The following is a 20,532-nucleotide window of genomic DNA, read 5'->3' as shown; positions in this document are numbered from 1 at the left end:
GCTAATAGTGTCATTCAACCTTTCTTTCAGTGTGTCGAATGGCTACCACAGATTAAAAACCTTGGCTGATCTCTTACGTATTACCTCGGAAACGTAAGTTTAGATTTTCTGCTTGAAAAGATTGAAAATATTGATAAAACTTACTTTCTGATGTAAGATTATTATTTTAATTTAAGTATTAAAAGCACGTTGGCTTTGGAAAGTTTAACATTTCAAACTAATCATTATGTTAGATAAATAAATGCTTACTGGAAAGTTAAATCTATCTAAAGACTTAAATCTTCTGTACATTTAGCAATTTTGTCAGATTAATTTAACTCAGAAAATTGGCTTTGCCTCATTCAACACAGAATGGTTTGGTTATTTATAAATAGACTTATTGTTTAACTACACGCTTGCAATTGTAACAAGAAATGTCTTTAAAATGCATATACACTTTACACACAAGCATTAGACCCCCTTTTCACAGAGCACGGCTCAATTATATTACATTATCGCTGTACATCACTTTGAATGTCACAGAGCAGTTCAATTATATTACATATTATCACCGAACATCACTTTGAATGTCACAGAGCACGGCTCAATTATATTACATATTATCGCCATACATCACTTTGAATGTCACAGAGCATGACTCAATTATATACATATTATCACCGTACATCACTTGAATGTCACAGAGCACGGCTCAATTATTTATACATATATTGCCCTACATCACTTTAATGTCACAGAGCACGGCTCATTATATTACATATTATCGCCCTACATCACTTTAATGTCACAGAGCACGGCTCAATTATATTACATATTGTCGCTGTACATCACTTTGAATGTCACAGAGCATGGTTCAATTATTTTACATATTATCACCGTACATCACTTTGAATGTCACAGAGCACGGCTCAATTATATTACATATTATCGCCCTACATCACTTAATGTCACAGAGCACGGCTCAATTATATTACATATAATCGCTATACATCACTTTGAATGTCACAGAGCACAGCTCAATTATATTACATATTATCGCTGTACATCACTTTGAATGTCACAGAGCACAGCTCAATTATATTACATATAATCGCCCTACATCACTTTGAATGTCACAGAGCACGGCTCAATTATATTACATATTATCGCCCTACATCACTTTGCATGTCACCGATCACGGCTCAATTATATTACATATTATCGCCCTACATCACTTTGAATGTCACAGAGCATTGCTCAATTATATAACATAACACCGTACATCACTTTGAATTTCACAGAGCACAGCTCAATTATATTACATATCGCCCTACATCACTTAAAATGTCACACAGCACGGCTCAATATATTACATATATTGCCGTACATCACTTTGAATGCCACAGAGCACGGCTCAATTATATTACATATTATCACCGTACATCACTTTGAATGTCACAGAGCACGGCTCAATTATATTACATATTATCACCGTACATCACTTTGAATGTCACAGAGCACGGCTCAATTATATTACATATTATCGCCCTACATCACTTTGAATGTCACAGAGCACGGCTCAATTATATTACATATTATCACCGTACATCACTTTGAATGTCACAGAGCACGGCTCAATTATATTACATATTATCTCTGTACATCACTTTGAATGCCACAGAGCACAGCTCAATTATATTACATATTATCACCGTACATCACTTTGAATGTCACAGAGCACGGCTCAATTATATTACATATTATCGCCGTACATCACTTTGAATGTCATATAGCACGGCTCAATTATATTACATATTATCCCTGTACATCACTTTGAATATCACAGAGCCCAGCTCAATTATATTACATATTATCGCCCTACATCACTTTGAATGTCACAGAGCACGGCTCAATTATATTACATATTATCTCTGTACATCACTTTCAATGCCACAGAGCACAGCTCAATTATATTACATATTATCACCGTACATCACTTTGAATGTCACAGAGCATTGCTCAATTATATAACATAATATCACCGTACATCACTTTGAATGTCACAGAGCACGGATCAATTATATTACATATTAACGCCCTACATCACTTTGAATGTCACAGAGCACGGCTCAATTATATTACATGTACATATTATCGCTGTACATCACTTTGAATGTCACAGAGCACGGCTCAATTATATTACATATTATCACCCTACATCACTTTGAATGTCACAGAGCATGGCTCAATTATATTACATATTATCACCGTACATAACTTTGAATGTCACAGAGCACAGATCAATTATATTACATATTATCGCCCTACATCACTTTGAATGTCACAGAGCATGGCTCAATTATATTACATATTATCGCAGTACATCACTTTGAATGTCACAGCTCAATAAATACATATTATCGCCCTACATCACTTTGAATGTCACAGAGCATGGCTGAATTATATTACATATTATCACCGTACATCACTTTGAATGTCACAGAGAACGGCTCAATTATATTACATATTATCGCCCTACATCACTTTGAATGTCACAGAGCACGGCTCAATTATATTACATATTTATCGCCCTACATCACTTTGAATGTCACAGAGCACAGCTCAATTATATTACATATTATCATGTACATCACTTTGAATGCCACAGAGCACGGCTCAATTATATTACATATTATCACCGTACATAACTTTGAATGTCACATAGCACGGCTCAATTATAATACATATTATCACCGCACATCACTTTGAATGTCACAGAGCACGGCTCAATTATATTACATATTATCGCCCTACATCACTTTGAATGTCACAGAGCACAGCTCAATTATATTGCATATTATCGCTGTACATCACTTTGAATGCCACAGAGCACGGCTTAATTATATTACATATTATCACCGTACATCACTTTGAATGTCACAGAGCACGGCTTAATTATATTACATATTATCACCCTACATCACTTTGAATGTCACAGAGCACGGCTCAATTATTATGCCCCCCTTCGAAGAAGAGGGGGTATATTGCTTTGCTCATGTCGGTCGGTCTGTCGGTCCGTCGGTCTGTCGGTCCATCCACCAGGTGGTGGTCCATCCACCAGGTGGTTGTCAGACGATAACTCAAGAATGCTTGGGCCTAGGATCATGAAACTTCATAGGTACATGATCATGACTCGCAGCTGACCCCTATTGATTTTGAGGTCACTAGGTCAAAGGTCAAGGTCACGGTGACCCGAAATAGTAAAAATGGTTTTTGAATGATAACTCAAGAACGCATACGCCTAGGATCATGAAACTTCATGGGTAGATTGATCATGACTTGCAGATGACCCTATTGATTTTGAGGTCACTAGGTCAAAGGTCAAGGTCACGGTGACCCGAAATAGTAAAATGGTTTCCGGATGATAACTCAAGAATGCATACGCCTAGGATCATGAAACTTCATAGGTAGATTGATCATGACTTTCAGATGACCCTATTGATTTAGCGGTCACAAGGTCAAAGGTCAAGGTCACGGTGGTGACCCGAAATAGTAAAATGATTTTCGGATGATAACTCAAGAATTTTGCCTAGGATCATGACACTTCATAGGTACATTGATCGTGACTCGCAGATGACCCCTTTTGATTTTCAGGTCACTAGGTCAAAGGTCAGGGTCACAGTGACAAAAATCGTATTCACACAATGGCTGCCACTAACGGACAGTCCATATGGGGGGCATGCATGTTTTACAAACAGCCCTTGTATTACATATAATTACCCTTCATCACTTTGAATGTCACAGAGCAGGGCTCAATATATAACATATTATTGCCGTACATCACTTTGAATGTCACATAACACAGCTCAATTATATTACATATTATCCCTGTACATCACTTTGAATGTCACAGAGCATGGCTCAATTGTATAACATATAATCACCGTACATAACTTGAATGTCACAGAGCACGGCTCAATTATATGACATATTATCACCGTACATCACTTTGAATGTCACTGAGCACAGCTCAATTATATTACATATTATCACTGTACATCACTTTGAATGTCACAGAGCACGGCTCAATTATATAACATATCACCGTACATCACTTTGAATGTCACTGAGCACGGCTCAATTATTTTACATATTATCACCGTACATCACTTTGAATGTCACAGAGCACGGCTCAATTATATTACTTATTATCACCCTACATCACTTTGAATGCCACAGAGCACGGCTCAATTATATTACATATTATCGCCGTACATCACTTTGAATGTTACAGAGCCTGGCTCAATTATATTACATATTATCGCCGTACATCACTTTGAATGTCACAGAGCATGGCTCAATTATATTACATATTATCACCGTACATCACTTTGAATGTCACAGAGCATGGCTCAATTATATTACATATTATCGCTGTACATAACTTTGAATGTCGCAGAGCATGGTTCAATTATATTACATATTATCACCGTACATCACTTTGAATGTCACAGAGCACGGCTCAATTATATAACATATAATCACCGTACATCACTTTGAATTATACAGAGCACGTCTCAATTATATTACATATTATGGCCCTACATCACTTTGAATGTCACAGAGCACAGCTCAATTATATTAAATATTATCGCCCTACATCACTTTTAATGTCACAGAGCACGGTTCAACTATATAACATATGATCACCATACATCACTTTGAATATCACATAGCACGGCTTAATTATATTACATATTATCGCTGTGCATCACTTTGAATGTCACAGAGCACGTCTCAATAATATTACATATTATCACCCTACATCACTTTGAATGTCACAGAGCACGGCTCAATTATATAACATATTATCACCGTACACCCTTTGAATGTCACAGAGCATGGCTCAATTATATTACAAATTATCGCCGTACATCACTTTGAATGTCACAGAGCACGGCTCAATTATATTTCATGTTATCACCGTACATCACTTTGAATGTCACAGAGCACAGCTCAATTATATCACATATTATTGCCGTTCATCACTTTGAATGTCACATAGCCGGCTCAATTATATTACATATTATCACCGTACATCACTTTGAATGTCACAGAGCATGGCTCAATTATATTACATATTATCGCCGTTCATCACTTTGAATCTCACATAGCACGGCTCAATTATATTGCATATTATCACCGTACATCACTTTGAATGTCACAGAGCACGGCTCAATTTATTACATATTATCACCGTACATCACTTTGAATGTCACAGAACAAGGCTCAATTATATTGCATATTATCGCCGTACATCGCTTTGAATATCACAGAACACGGCTCAATTATATTACATATTTTTCACCGTAATCACTTTGAATGTCACAGAACACGGCTCAATTATATTACAAATTATCGCCGTACATCACTTTGAATGTCACAGAGAACAGCTCAATTATATTACATATTACCACCTGCATCACTTTGAATGTCACAGAATACGGCTCAATAATATAACATATTATGGCCGTACATCACTTTGAATTTCACATAGCACGGCTCAATTATATTACATATTATAACCGTACATCACTTTGAATGTCACAGAGCATGGCTCAATTATATTACATATTGTCACCGTACATCACTTTGAATGTCACAGAACACGGCTCAATTATATTACATATTATCGCCGTACATCGCTCGCTTTGAATGTCACAGAACACGGCTCAATTATATTACATATTTTCACCGTACATCACTTTGAATGTCACAGAACACGGCTCAATTATATTACATATTATCGCCGTACATCACTTTGAATGTCACAGAGAACAGCTCAATTATATTACATATTATCGCCCTGTATCACTTTGAATGTCACAGAATACGGCTCAATTATATTACATATTATGGCCGTACATCACTTTGAATTTCACATAGCACGGCTCAATTATATTACATATTATTACCGTACATCACGTTGAATGTCACAGAGCACGGCTCAATATATTACATATTATCACCGTACATCACTTTGAATGTCACAGAACACGGCTCAATTATATACATATTATCGCCGTACATCGCTTTGAATGTCACAGAACATGGCTCAATTATATTACATATTGTCACCGTACATCACTTTGAATGTCACAGAGCATGGCTCAGTTATATTACATATTATCGCCGTACATCACTTTGAATGTCACAGAGCACAGCTCAATTATAATACATATTATCACCGTACATCACTTTGAATGTCACAGAGCATGGCTCATATATGCATATCATTAAAATGCAATCTAGGACAAATGATAAGTCTACGTAAACACTTTAGTGTCAAGATAGCTTATGTTCTTGGCATGAAAGTGCGCCTTTGAAAAATGTACTAATTATTATTTTGATTTTTCTTATACTCTACTTCTTTGAGACTTGTTTGTCCTGTTTTTACTAGCAACAGAAGATTTGGACAGCTTGAGTTCTGCATCATCAGTCGACCCAGCAAACTACCTTAAAGACAGACATCCTAGACCAGGTCAGTTTTGACTTTCATCAAAGACCCATAACTCTGGTTAAGGTACATTGCAAAAAGGCCCCATAACTGATCAATTCGAAATTCATCAATAGCCATGACCTTCTGGTAAGTTTGACATTCGCAAAGCCAGATAGCTTGTGGTTAATTTTAAATTGAAAAGGCCCCATAAACTGATCAATTTTTAAAAATTCTCCAATGGCCAATTACTTCTGGTCGGTTTTACATTCATCAACGGAACATAGCTGTGGTGATCCTTATATTAATGAGACCCTTACAAGTTGTTCTGTCCGAATATGTTACAGCAATTTCTCAGAAAGTAGGAAAGATACTTTGATATAAATATTTGTATAGTTTTGCAGGACAATATGAGGATTATGCAAGAGCTCTTTTTTACAAGATGTCAAAGCTCATGTTGTTCTTTCTAAAAAAAGAACTCATCTTAAAATTATATTGACTCTGAAAGAACATTAGATATTCTCATTAAACTTGGTATACTCATTAAGCTACAGGTTTCTCATTTGTCAAGTGGTATATTTCTCCCTCAATTCAACTGTCCGTCCACAACAACTGAGAAAAAAAAAAACAACTGAAAAAGTACATATCATTCAAGTGGATTCTTTGAGTACTGAAAATTCTTTGACGAAACTTGGTATGCTTTTAAAGGGCTTTGTGGGGGTTACACAAAACCTTTTTGTTTTCACAAGCGGTGTGTAAGTAACTTAAGTCTGATCAAAACTGAATATTGTATTTACTCAAAAATCAATAAAACTTGGTGCACTAATTTTCTATTCGTGTGCCTTTTGTCTGCTTCCAAAAAGCTAAAAACTCGAAAAGTACATTGAGTAAAGACACAATTACACACATTTTGCCTTAGTGAGGCAAATTTGGCCAAATACTTTTTTTGCCAGAGGAAGACATGGCTTATCCATGTGCTCACTTGTTACAGATCATGATGTGCTCAGTGTATGGGATCTGCAAGGTGTCAGACTGTGAGATTCGCTTCAAAGACATCGTGAAAGAGTACAGCACCATGCCCAATGCATTGTCTGATGTAAGTAGCCCCCTTGCCATGCCTGGTTTGTAAGTATCCCTATGCCAGTCTGATGTAAGTAGCCCCATGCCATGTCTGATGTAAGTAGCCCCTTGCCATGCCTGGTGTAAGTATCCCTATGCCATGTCTGATGTAAGTAGCCCCATGCCATGTCTGCTGAAAGTAGCCCAATGCCATGTCTGACGTAAAAAGCCCCATGCCAATCCCTGATGTAAGTAGCCCCATGCCATGCCTGATGTAAGTAGCCCCATGCCATGTCTGACCGCAAAAAGCCCCATGCCATGCCTGATGTAAGTAGCCCTATGCCATGCTGATGTAGTAACCTCATGCCATGTCTGACGTAAGAAGCCCTATGCCATGTCTGACGTAAGAAGCCCTATGCCATGTCTCATGTAAGTAGCCCCATGCCATGCCTGATGTAAGTAGCCTTATGCCATGTCTGACGTAAGAAGCCGTATGCCATGCCTGATGTAAGTAGCCCTATGCCATGCCTGATGTAGTAACCTCATGCCATGTCTGACGTAAGAAGCCCTATGCCATGCCTGATGTAAGAAGCCCCATGCCACGTCTGACGTAAGTAGCCCCATGCCATGTCTGACGTAAGAAGCCCTATGCCATGCCTGATGTAAATAGCCCCATGCCATGTCTGATGTAAGTAGCCCTATGCCATGCCTGATGTAAGTAACCTCATGCCATGTCTGACGTAAGAAGCCCTATGCCATGCCTGATGTAAGTAGCCCTATGCCATGCCTGATGTAAGTAGCCCCATGCCATGCCTGATGTAAGTTGCCCCATGCCGCGTCTGACGTAAGTAGCCCCATGCCATGTCTTACATGAGTTCTAAGTGACATTGATGGGCAATTTGTGGCAAAAATTTGGCCATATTTGGTAAGATTTTATAGGAGATTCCATCATATAAGATTTTTGTCCCCTTCCGGTGAACCTGGAGGGGACTTATGGTTTGCGCTCTGTCTCTAAGTCTGTCACACTTTTCAGGATCCTGCGATAATTTTAAAAGTTCGTCATATTTTTTCATGAAACTTGAAACATGGATAGATGGCAATATGGAGCTTATATTACATTTTGTTCCTATGTCAAGAATTCGGGTTGCTATGGCAACAAATAGACTATAAATATTGCTGAAAATAGTTGATCCTGCGATAACTTTAAAAGTTCTTCATAATATTTCATGAAACTCGAAACATGGATAAATGGCAATATGGAGATTATGCAAGTCATTTCATTTTGTTCCTACGTCAAGAATTCTGTTTGCTATGGCAACAAATAGACTAGAAATATTGCTGAAAATGGTGGAGTTTCACTGGTAGGGGACTTATATTGCTTGCCAATAGTCTTGTTATTAGCTCGACTGTTATATATGAAATATATATAGTGGAGCTATCCTACACACCCCGGCGTTAGCGTGAGCATGAGCGTTGGAATGTTAAAGTTTGCGTACCACCTCAAATATTTTCTATTTCCCTTGGCATATTGCTTTTATATTTTGCATACTTCTTTACCAACATGACCCCAATCTATAAACAAGAGCAGACAACTGTATCAAGCATTTTGTAAGAATTATGTTCCCTTTTTATGTCCCCCACTATAGTAGTGGGGGACATATTGTTTTTGCCCTGTCTGTTGGTTGGTCTGTTGGTTTGCGCCAACTTTAACATTTGCAATAACTTTTGCAATATTGAAGATAGCAACTTGATATTGTGCATGCATATGTATCTCATGGAGCTGCACATTTTGAGAGGTGAAAGGTCAAGGTCATTCTTCAAGGTCAAAGGTCAAATATATGGGTCAAAATCGCTCATTTAATGTACACTTTTGCAATATTTCAATATTCAAGAAAGCAACTTGATATTTGGCATGCATGTGTATCTCATGGAGCTGCACATTTTGAGTGGTGAAAGGTCAAGGTCATCCTTCAAGTCAAATATATGGGTCAAAATTGCTCATGTAATGTCACTTCTGCAATATTGAAGCTAGCAATTTTATATTTGACATGCATGTGTATCTCATGGAGCTGCACATTTGAGTGGTGAAGGGTCAAGGTCATCCTTCAAGGTCAAACGTCATATACGGGGACATAGTGTTTCACAAACACATCTTGTTATACTTTGAAAATTGAAAACTTGGTTTAAGTTTTGTGTTTAGGTTCACTTTATTCCTTAAGTATCAAAGCTATTGCTTTCATACTTGCAACACTTACTAACTATCATAAGGGGACTGTGCAGGCAAAGTTATGTAACTCTGACTGGCATTTTGACAGAATTATGGCCCCTTTTATGCTTAGATATTTGAACATTTGGTTAAGTTTTGTGTTTTGGTCCATTTTACTCCTAAAGTATCATAGCTTTTGCTGTCAGACTTGGAAAACTTTATAACTATCATAAGGAGGACTGTACAGGGCAAGTTGCATAACTCTGGTTGGCATTTTAACGGAATTATGGCCATTTTTTGTGTTTGTAACTTTGAATATTCTGTTAAATTTTGTGTTTAGATCGACTTTACTTCTAAATGTACAATGCTATTGCTTTCAAACTTCAAATACTTTCTTACTATCATGAGGGTACTGTACCTGGCAAAGGTTGAATTTGACCTTGACCTTTGAATGACCTTGGACTCCCAAGGTCAAATTAATAAAGTTTGCTTTTAATTGCCATAACTTCTTTTTTATGATCAGATTTGATTCATACTTTGACAAAACAACACTTACCATGACATACCACAATGGACTCCACCCAAACCATCCCCACGCCCCACCCCAAATGCCCCCCCCCCCAATTTTTTTATTTTTTTTCACATTATACTTCCATCTCCATCCCCACCCCCCCCACCCAAAGACCTTTTTTTTGAACATGGTAAAAAAAACAACAATATTTATTTTATTTTGAAGGACAGTCCAACCATACCACCCAAAATATTGCTATCAAACTTGAAATAAAATCTTATTTGTTTGTTTTTTGTCTTAACCAAATTTTCAATAGATTGTGGAAAATAAACCTGAACTCTAAATCGTCTATAAAGTACAACTTCTTTTAAACATATGGGATCAATATGTTTCAATAATGGTCCTCTTCCAGTTAGAATATGACTATATTACCTTGACCTTATTGAATATGAACAATTTTGCCATGATGAAGAAGATTGATGGTTAGTTTCTGCATGTTTACAACCAGACATGACTGGACACAGTTTCAGAATGTAAATTCTAGGTTTACATTTTGTCTTCGCTGAATACTAATGGGTAGTTTTATAATCTATATTGAAGGTTAACAATATTTCATTGCTGGATATTGATGGTTTGAGATTCAGAATGTAAATTGCAGATCAACATCTTTCATAGATGAAGATAGATCATTTTAGCATCTGCTAAATGTAGATCGGAGGTTTACATGCTGTTATTGTTGAACAGTTACATTAGTTTTAGCATCAGCATTACTCTTGACAATATGTCATTGTTTAACATTGATGGTTAGAGTTTAAGCATGTAAATTGCAGGTTTTTAAATGTCAGTGTGGGACATTTTCTGTTTGAGTTTTGGAAATTGATAGTTTGAGTTGAATAATTATGTTAAAAAATAATAGAGTTTCAGTTTATATGTTGTACAATAATAGAGTTTCAGTTTATATGTTGTACAATAATAGAGTTCAGTTTATATGTTGTACAATAATAGAGTTTCAGTATAGTTACAGTATACATGTTGGACAATTATGGGGTTTATGTATATATGTTGGTCATTGATAGAGTTTTAATGTATATTTTGGACAATGGTAGAGTTTCTGTATATATGTTGGACAATCATAGAGTTTAATTATGACAATGATAGAGTTTCAGTATATTTGTTTGACATTGATAGAGTGTATGTATATATGTTGACAATTATAGAGTTTCTGTAAATATGTCGGACAATGATAGAGTTTCAGTATATATGTTGGACAATAATTAGCTTAAGTATGACAATGATAGAATTTCAGTATATATGTCGGACAATGATAGAGTAAAAGTATATATGTTGGACAATAATAGAGTTAAAGTATGGACATTGATAGAGTTTCGGTATACAGTCCAAACAGACCAAACGGCCACTTTAGACTAACGGTTAACTACAGACAATGGTCAGTCTGGATTCCCTCTGACGAAAATCACTCTATATTACACTTGAAATAAAGGCCAATCATCCATAACGGCCAACAGCCACTATATTCAACTCGGAAATTCATGTTTGAACTGAAAACAATGATCATGCGTCAGTTGTTTGGAGTCCCGAATATTAAAAACACAGGACATCTTGTGTCCGTCTATTTTGCGGTTAAAGCGTCTGATAGCGGTAATTGCCATTGATTTTATAAAAGCGGCCCGCTGAAATAAAAAATAATAGGGTTTTGAGGAGGTTTGTTTTACGGGGATAATTATGGGGGGTACCTTCAAAATATATCAGAGTTTGTTACACGTTTTAAGTAATTATCGCAAATAAATGACTGCAAATTAGTACATTGTAATTACAACCTCAAGTATATATTTGAAAATATCATTTACGGATCATTCTTTAAAAGAGCTTTCTAGCGTTTACAACACTTTTAAAGACATCGGAATAATAAATCTTGGAATTACAATGAGTGATAAACGCAAGTTCCGCATATTTGAGGAGCGGGTCAAGTGTTTGAAACTGAATCTGGAAAAAGTTTGCATGTAATAGCAAGTGAGATCTGTGTTGGACGTACGCATTAGTATATATTTCAGTATATATGTTGGACAATAATAGAGTTTAAGTATGACAATGATAGAGTTTAAGTATAAATGTTGGACAATGATAGAGTTTCTGTATATATATGTTGGACAATGATATAGTTTCAGTATATATGTTGAACAATAATAGAGTTTAAGTGTGACTATTATAGAGTTTAAGTATAAATGTTGGACAATGATAGTTAGAGTTTCAGTTTATATGTTGGACAATGATAGAGTTTCTGTATATATGTTGGACAATGATAAAGTTTCAGTATATATGTTGGACAATAATAAGCTTAAGTATGACAATGATAGAGTTTCAGTATATATGTCAGACAATGATAGAGTTTAAGTATATATGTTGGACAATAATAGAGTTAAAGTATGACAATGAATGAGTTTAAGTATAAATGTTGGACAAAGATAGTTAGAGTTTCAGTATAAATATGTTGGACAATGATAGAGTTTCTGTATATATGTCGGACAATGATAGAGTTTCTGTATATATGTCGGACAATGATAGAGTTTCTGTATATATGTCGGACAATGATAGAGTTTCTGTATATATGTCGGACAATGATAGTTTCTGTATATATGTCGGATACATTTTAGGTTTACAAACAGGCTCTGTTGGAGAACGGCACCCATGACTCCATTATCAGCTTCTACAACCGAGTGTTCATGCAGTGTTTGAAGAACTATATTCTGCAGTTTGCAAAACCAGTGGTATGTTGTGAGATGTGTTCATATACCTCAGTCACATGCTGATTATTACGAAGAATCTATGAAATTGGAAACATTATATCACATATTGACGGTCGGTAGATTTTGCTAGAAAGAAAGTGATCAGTGGAAATTCATATGCTAATTAAATTACCAGGCTGTAGTTTATTGTTGTTGTGCAGTTTAACTCTTTCCCACTCAGAGGCGAAGTAAAAATTGCTATGTGCAAACAGCATAAAACCAGAACAGCCTGCAAGTAACTCACAGTCTGTTCAGGTTTTATACTGTTTGCTACTCATCAGTATCTAAGGATTGGAAATGAAGCCTTTAAAACTTGAATCTAGTGAGAAAGGTCTTCAATTGAATTTAACATCCTACGGGACTACAAACACTTCAAAATACTTATCTAAGTGGTAAAGGGTTACTGAAACTGCTGGCAAAGCATTAATCTTAGTTATACCCCACAAACAAAATTTAGGGGGGTATATGAGTGAGCTTGTCTGTCTGTCTGTCGGTCAGTCGGTCTATCTGTCGGTCCGTATTTAGTGTCCGCTCTCTAATTCAAGTTGTTTTCATCCGATCTTCACCAAACTGGGTCAGATGTTGTATCTAGATGATGTCAAGGTCAAGTTTGAATATGGGTCATCCTGGGTCAAAAACTAGGTCACAGGGTCACTTATTGTGTTTTAAACATTGAGCATGGTGTCTGCTCTCTTATTCAAGTAGTTTTCATCTGAGCTTCACCAAACTTGGTCACAAGTTGTATCTAGATAATTTCTAGGCAAAGTTAGACCATGGGCCATGCCGAGTCAAAAACTAGGTCACAGGGTCACATAGTGCGTTTTAAACATTGAGCATGGTGTCCGCTGTTTTTCAACATGCAACATATTTCGTGTCAATGCGGCACATGGGGGTATGCGTCACGTCTGTGACAAAGCTCTAGTTTTATTTAGACAACATTTTTTCCTTCGAGCTCCAATTGGGGCATTATACTTGTCAGAACCATGCTTGTGAAGTAGTCTGCCTTTCCAAAGACAGATTTATTCTATGTTATGTAAATAATGCAAAAAGACAAAATATCAACATTGGTAGATTAAATGTGTAATGTTCTTTTGTTTTTCATTTTGCATATAACTATTACGCAATTAGTAAATTTTGATTACTAAATGTATATAATTATCAGTTTATTAGTGTAACAAAATAACTGACACTATTGCCGATGAAAGTCAGTGGTTAGTAACTAACTGAAAAAAGTTCAATGTATGTTATGTTTCTATAGCAACCCAACCTGTCCCCATTGCCAAAGCCAGTCAACTCATCACTGAATTCATCCCCTGTCTATAGGTATGTATGCCTTTATATATATGATTGACAGAATGTACTTCATGTTAAATATCATAATGTGATATCGCTATGGGGTATTGGATATGTTGTAAACTATATAATTGACAGCAAGTGCTTTATGTTATTGTCATATTTCAAGGTCCCCGTGGCGTGGTGGATTTGGTGTCCGTCTAGTGTCTAGTGAAAAGGGAAAGGGACGTCTGGGGTTCCATCCCCTCTAGCAGCATTCTTTAGATCTCTTTTAGACACCATATCATGCGCACAAAAAATGGAAAATACAATCACGAAAAACGGCAAATATAAGCGCAAACAAACAGCTTTGAACTTTTTATGCCCCCGAAGGAGGGCATATAGTGATCAGACCATCCGTCTTTCTGTCACACTTTGAGTTTAGGTTCGAAAAATGCTCATAACTTCTATGTTGCTTCATGTACAACCTTCATATTTTGTATGCATGTGTATATAAACAAGGCTTTTCTATACGCACAACAATTTTTACCCCTTTGACCTTGACATTTTAGGTTTCGAAATCTGCGTTTAGGTTTTGAAAAATTCTCATAATTCTATCAAAGCGTTTTTCGGGGGCATATGTCATCCTATGGAGACAGCTGTTGTTGTTGTGTTGTTTTAATTGTTATGCAATTAGCAATATATCTAGCACCATAACAGGATGCCGAGAATTTCTCACCAGGATATATTTGTTGAGTTTCATTATTCCGTTGTTTAATATTGAACATGAGAAATACATTTGAAGATTGCAGTGCACAAAGCTGACCAAGTCAATTGTGCTATAAAAAAAAACAGCAAAATTGTTGTAGTAATTCGCAATTTAAAATCTGGCATCAGTGTTTTATTATTCTGGGAAATGTGAACAATAGTTCTAACAATTTAATAATTTAATTAAAAAAAATCTTATATTAATGCATGCATGAAGAAGATTTGTTTATGCTTTGGCAGATTTCTTAAGATGAATTGAAGACGTACAGGTGCATAGTCTAAACCTGTGTTCCCACTTATATATAAAGCGTGAACAATGTAATTGCAAGATATCACGTTCTGAATGTTCTACTTTTATTACCCATCCACTTTTTCCAGTATCCCAGGACAAAAGAATTTCTACATTTCACTTTCCTTTGTTATGGATTTTTTTTGCTGAATTGAGGTCTCTTCTAAACAAGAAACCAGTGTTGGCGGAAGGTGTTGTCCCTGATTAGCCTGTGCAGACTGCACAGGCAAACCTGGGACAACACTTTATACACATGTACTAAGCCTAGTTTTTTTCCGGAACGAGGCTCCTATTATTACCCATGCACTATTCCAGTATCCCTGGTCGCAAGAATTTCTACATTTCACCGCTGAAGGAGTCGCCGTTCAAGCCCCCAAGTTCTCCGAGCAACATGACACCAAGATCTCGAAAACTCTACAGCTTTGGAGAACTGCTTGGCGTGAGTATTGTTTCTATGTGCAGGGATATTATTTGCCAAAATTACAGCCTGTTACAGGCTGTTACCAGATTTCAAAAAATTTAAAAAGGCTGTTTCCCAATGTCAAAAAGTAAAAAAATTCTCCCAAAATTTGACCAAAACTTACCCCCGAAAAATATGCCAAACTTGTCAAAAAAACTCAATAATTGGTGTATTGAGTTTATTATACAGCAATTTAATTCCCTAGCACTTTATTATATAAATTTTAGAAAGCAGTTTAACATGTACTAATAAACAATTTGTTGTATTATCATAATAATAATGCTTCATTTTTAACAATTTCATGGTCTATCACGCTTTTTTCCCAATCAAAATGGCACATGCTGTAAAATATAAAGCGAAAAAAAAAACTGATGTGCCAGTCCTAGCAGAGTACTTTAACTGGGACAATTTTGATGGGTTGTGACCAGTTTCTTCAGAAACAAATTCATGAGTCGAAAATAAATAGTTTATTATTTCAATATTGGGTTCAGTTCTGAGCTTTTATTGAAAATTTATGGATAAATTGCTTTCTTATGGTAAATGTACAATATTATAAAATGTCCTGTAATATATCTGGCATATACTGCTGTAAATTACAATATTCAAGTACCTAAACCAGGACACTGTTCTACATAATTTGATTAAAAAATAACAAATCAAAATAAGCATAAGCCACATTTTAAGTTATGTGTTTCTATTCCTTGATTAATTTACATTGTGCTTTTTCATTTAATAGTTTCCCACTAACGGTTGATTTATATATGTTACTAATTTAATTTCAACCTTCTATTAATTTTCAAAGTCAATGCCACAAACTTGAGTAACATTAACATAACACAGTTTTGAATTACAAACTTTAGTCTTTGAATTTCACATTAAAGTCTTTAAATGTCACACTTAAGTCTTTTAAGGTCAAACTTACCTCTTTGAATGTCACACTTAAGTCATTGAATGTCACACTAATGTCTTTTAATGTCCCACCAAAGGCTTTGAATGTCAAACTTAAGTCTTTGAAGTCACACTTAAGTCTTTGAATGTCACAACTATGTCTTTGAATTTCACACGTAAGTCTTTGAATCTCACACATAAGTCTTTGAAGTCACACTGATGTCTTTGAATGTCACACATGTCCTTTGAATGTCACATTAGGTATTTGAATGTCACACTTAGGTCTTTGAATGTAACACTTAGGTCTTTGAATGTCACACTTAGGTCTTTGAATGTCACACTTAAGTCTTTGAATGTCACACATGTCCATTGAATGTAACACTTAGGTCTTTGAATGTCACATTTAAGTCTTTTAATGCCACACATGTCCTTTGAATGTCACACTTATGTCTTTAAGTCTTTGGATGTTGCACTTAAGTCGTTGAAGGTCACACTTATATCTGTGAAGGTCACACTTAAGTCTTTGAATGTCACACTTAAGTCTTTGAATGTCACACTTAAGTCTTTGAATGTCACACCTTTCTTATTTGTATTTTTACATATTTCCACCTTGCACTTTGAATATTACACATTTCCAGTCCGCAGAGAAGCTTAAGAGCATCAATGAGTCGATGGCTGCATTCAAGTCGAGAGGCAACCTGCCTTACGTAACCACGGTGAGGAGAACATCATCCAAGAGGCTCAGCTTTGATGAGATGCCCAGGTCAGTGCTGCTCGATTTCCACATCTATGTTTGTTGTATTGGTTTTTTTTCATATTTTTCTTACATACTTATTTAGACAGATATGTTGTGTGTTTTTCTATCATATCTTTAATGCTATTACTAGATGAGTGTAATAATGTTGTCTTTTGATCAATTAATAAATACATATATAAATAAGTAAATAAGTATATTTATAGATTGGTTCACTCACTTTTTGTATTATATATAAAAAATTGAATGAGCCCATCTGAAAAACTCCTTTGAAGTATTTGATGTGCTTAAGTTTACAACCGCTTGTATGTGTTTGTTGGAATGGCATAAAAATGATATATGTAAAAAATGTTTATGCAGCTCTTGGCAGGCATGTCCTTAGTTGTTCTTCTTGCAGCTCTGACATCTACACTGGCCATGTATTTTTTGTTTAATAATTGCACTGAAATCATTGGTTATACAATTCAGCTCTGACATCATGAATAGTGATTTCATTATTGAACTCGCTCTTGTTCAATTTATAGCTCTAACATCATGAATGTATAAATACATCATACATGGCAATGACGCCACTTACTAGGCACCTGTTCTATTTATAGCTTTGAAATTGTGATGGCTTCTCTGACCAGGCGCTTGTTCTTTTTATAGCTCTGACATCATAAATGGCAATGACATCACTGACCAGGATGTTGTTGTGAAGAAGAAAAGAGTGACTCCCCCTGCAGTTGTTTCTCTATCTGCATCTGGGCAAAGGAATGGGTGAGTTTTCACATGTAGCTTGCAATTTGTGTGGCCCTCTTTTAATATTAGTTATTTATCGACTTTTTGTGTTTGCTTCTATTCTATAAGTTTTGTAGATAATTATATTTGAACCGATTAGGCAATGTATGAGCTTTTACATTGCTGGCTGAATAACAGTAATTTTTTTATAAAATCCATTAATACAACTCTGGTGAAATCATAGTTGAAGGTCAACAATAGAAAAAATGACTCTACTACCCCTTAGCAACCTGCTTGTTTTATTAAAGTTTGAAAGGTTAATAAAAAAAATCAGTTGTATTTTTTGATGTTACTGTTCAGTAACTTGTTATCAGGATGCTTCCGTATTGTGTGAGATATGTCTCAAGGTGCGAAAGAATTGTATTCAACAATTTCATAAGTCACCCTCGATAATCATGAGATTCATGATTTTGACCATTTTAATTGACCATAACCATGTTAAGTGACGATGTTTAATCACTATGACCTTAATAAATAACTATGACCATGTTAAGTGACTAAGACAATGTTAACTGACAAGGACCCTTAAATGACTATGACCATGTTAAATGAATTTCATCATAAAGAGAATCTGATATTTTTGGGTTACTATCAACATTCATTGACTATAAACATGTAAGATGACTATGACCAATGATTTTTAACAATCCAAAGAAATATTCAACAATCCACATACAGCATTCCTTTCTTGTACTACCATACATGTATTTGTTTGTGTCTGGTTTCAGAGAAACTGACAAGGAGAGTAATTGCCAGTGAGTATTTGCCCCTGCTGGGGATAAGGGAGAGAATCTGGTAACTCGAAATCGCAGCTGATAGACAGATGGTCTTCTTTTTTCTTCTGTACTTATGATGTTGGCAATGTCTCGAATGTCATTTATGTTCATACAAGTTGTATTTTAAATGTAATTTACTATGTTTTTTAAGATGATTAATTTTGTTCTTGGACTCTTATTATTTTACCAGTTTACATTTTGTCATAGAATTTCTTAAATTGCATAATATAACACTTTAGAATTTGATTCCTTTTATAGCTTGTTGCATTCTTTTACGGTATGATTTGAAACAAGGTGTGTTAAAATTTATGAGGGATTAACTTAAATGAATTTGTCCGCTAAAAATAGTTCACTTCATTGACTGTCAAAAGTTTTCTTGAAGTATATTTTGAAGTGATGGTGATCGTTTTCTTGTGAAATGCAGTTATTTTTTTATAATGTCATAGCTATATGCGGAGATGACTATATTTAATATATGTTCACATAAAATGATGTTTTTGAAGGACTGATTATTGAGCAGTTGTGTGCAGAAAAGGGTTATTTTCTTTGAAATTAACTTCTTAAGATGTTATTCAGTTACATGTATTGTAGCATTTTTTGATGTACGCTTTGTATTTTACATAATCAAGTTGCTTAAGAGCCTTCATTTCGATTACATTTTTTAAAATGTTCCCTTTAAATTGTGTTTTCTCCTTTTATTTTGAACATAAACAATATTTTATGGAAAGTCAATTTATTCACTATTATTAATGTTAGAATTATAGAAATCATGTTAACATTTTAATCATGTCTGTGTGATATATTTGATATGTTCCAAAAATTAACATACCAACAACCATGAATATTGGTTTTAAATGAGATGCTTGAAATGTGCATACATTTGTTCTGGAATTGTAACATATACAAATTTATTGGTAGGATTTATTGAAGTAATCTTACCTGTTGGGTATTCGTGTAGACATGTTTTTTTGTTCAATTTACTGATATATGAAATTAATTTGCTAAGACAGTATGTGAATGTTCAGTGTTGATGATTTTTTATAGTATAAAACTTCTTTATTATTGTGTTTTATTACGCGATTTTAATTGATTTCTTTATGATGTATTGTATAAGCTTTATTATTTATGTTGAATATAACACTCATTAAGTTGCTATAACAAGTCAATAAAAACAGTTTATGGCCAATATTGTTATTGTTGTGTTCGCCTTTTTTTATTGGTTTGCATCTCTCCTTTGGTTGATTGACTATTCTTCCATGTTGATTCCTGCAAATAACTGTGATAGTTATGTTACTTTGGAGGTAAACGTTTTTTATCTAAAAAGATTAACGATCAAGGGGGTTATAAAGGTACACTTATAAGTTCAAATGGTTAGTTCGTCGAACATTTTGTTACTACGAAACATATCAAAATCCATGTAACCTGCAAATTGATTTGATGGTTACTTCGGAGATGAAATCGCCTTTTGATTTTAAAGCCAACAGTTGAAA

General features: G+C 35.2%; 1 protein-coding gene across 1 annotated transcript; it reads left to right on the top strand.

Moving 5' to 3' along the window:
- Window positions 1-7,436: 7,436 nt before the first annotated feature.
- LOC127835819 (retinoblastoma-associated protein-like) lies at window positions 7,437-20,231 on the top strand. The gene is made up of 7 exons (XM_052362252.1): window positions 7,437-7,571; window positions 12,924-13,037; window positions 14,314-14,378; window positions 15,700-15,823; window positions 17,371-17,495; window positions 18,135-18,245; window positions 18,995-20,231. The coding sequence occupies exons 1-7, from the start codon at window positions 7,437-7,439 to the stop codon at window positions 19,023-19,025; spliced, it is 705 nt and encodes a 234-aa protein (XP_052218212.1). The 3' UTR covers window positions 19,026-20,231.
- Window positions 20,232-20,532: the final 301 nt, after the last annotated feature.

Source organism: Dreissena polymorpha, chromosome 6 (genome assembly GCF_020536995.1).
Source record: "Dreissena polymorpha isolate Duluth1 chromosome 6, UMN_Dpol_1.0, whole genome shotgun sequence".
Taxonomy (NCBI): Eukaryota; Metazoa; Mollusca; class Bivalvia; order Myida; family Dreissenidae; genus Dreissena; species Dreissena polymorpha.
Note: the sequence above shows the minus strand (reverse complement) of the source record. Positions and strands in the feature narration are given on the sequence as shown.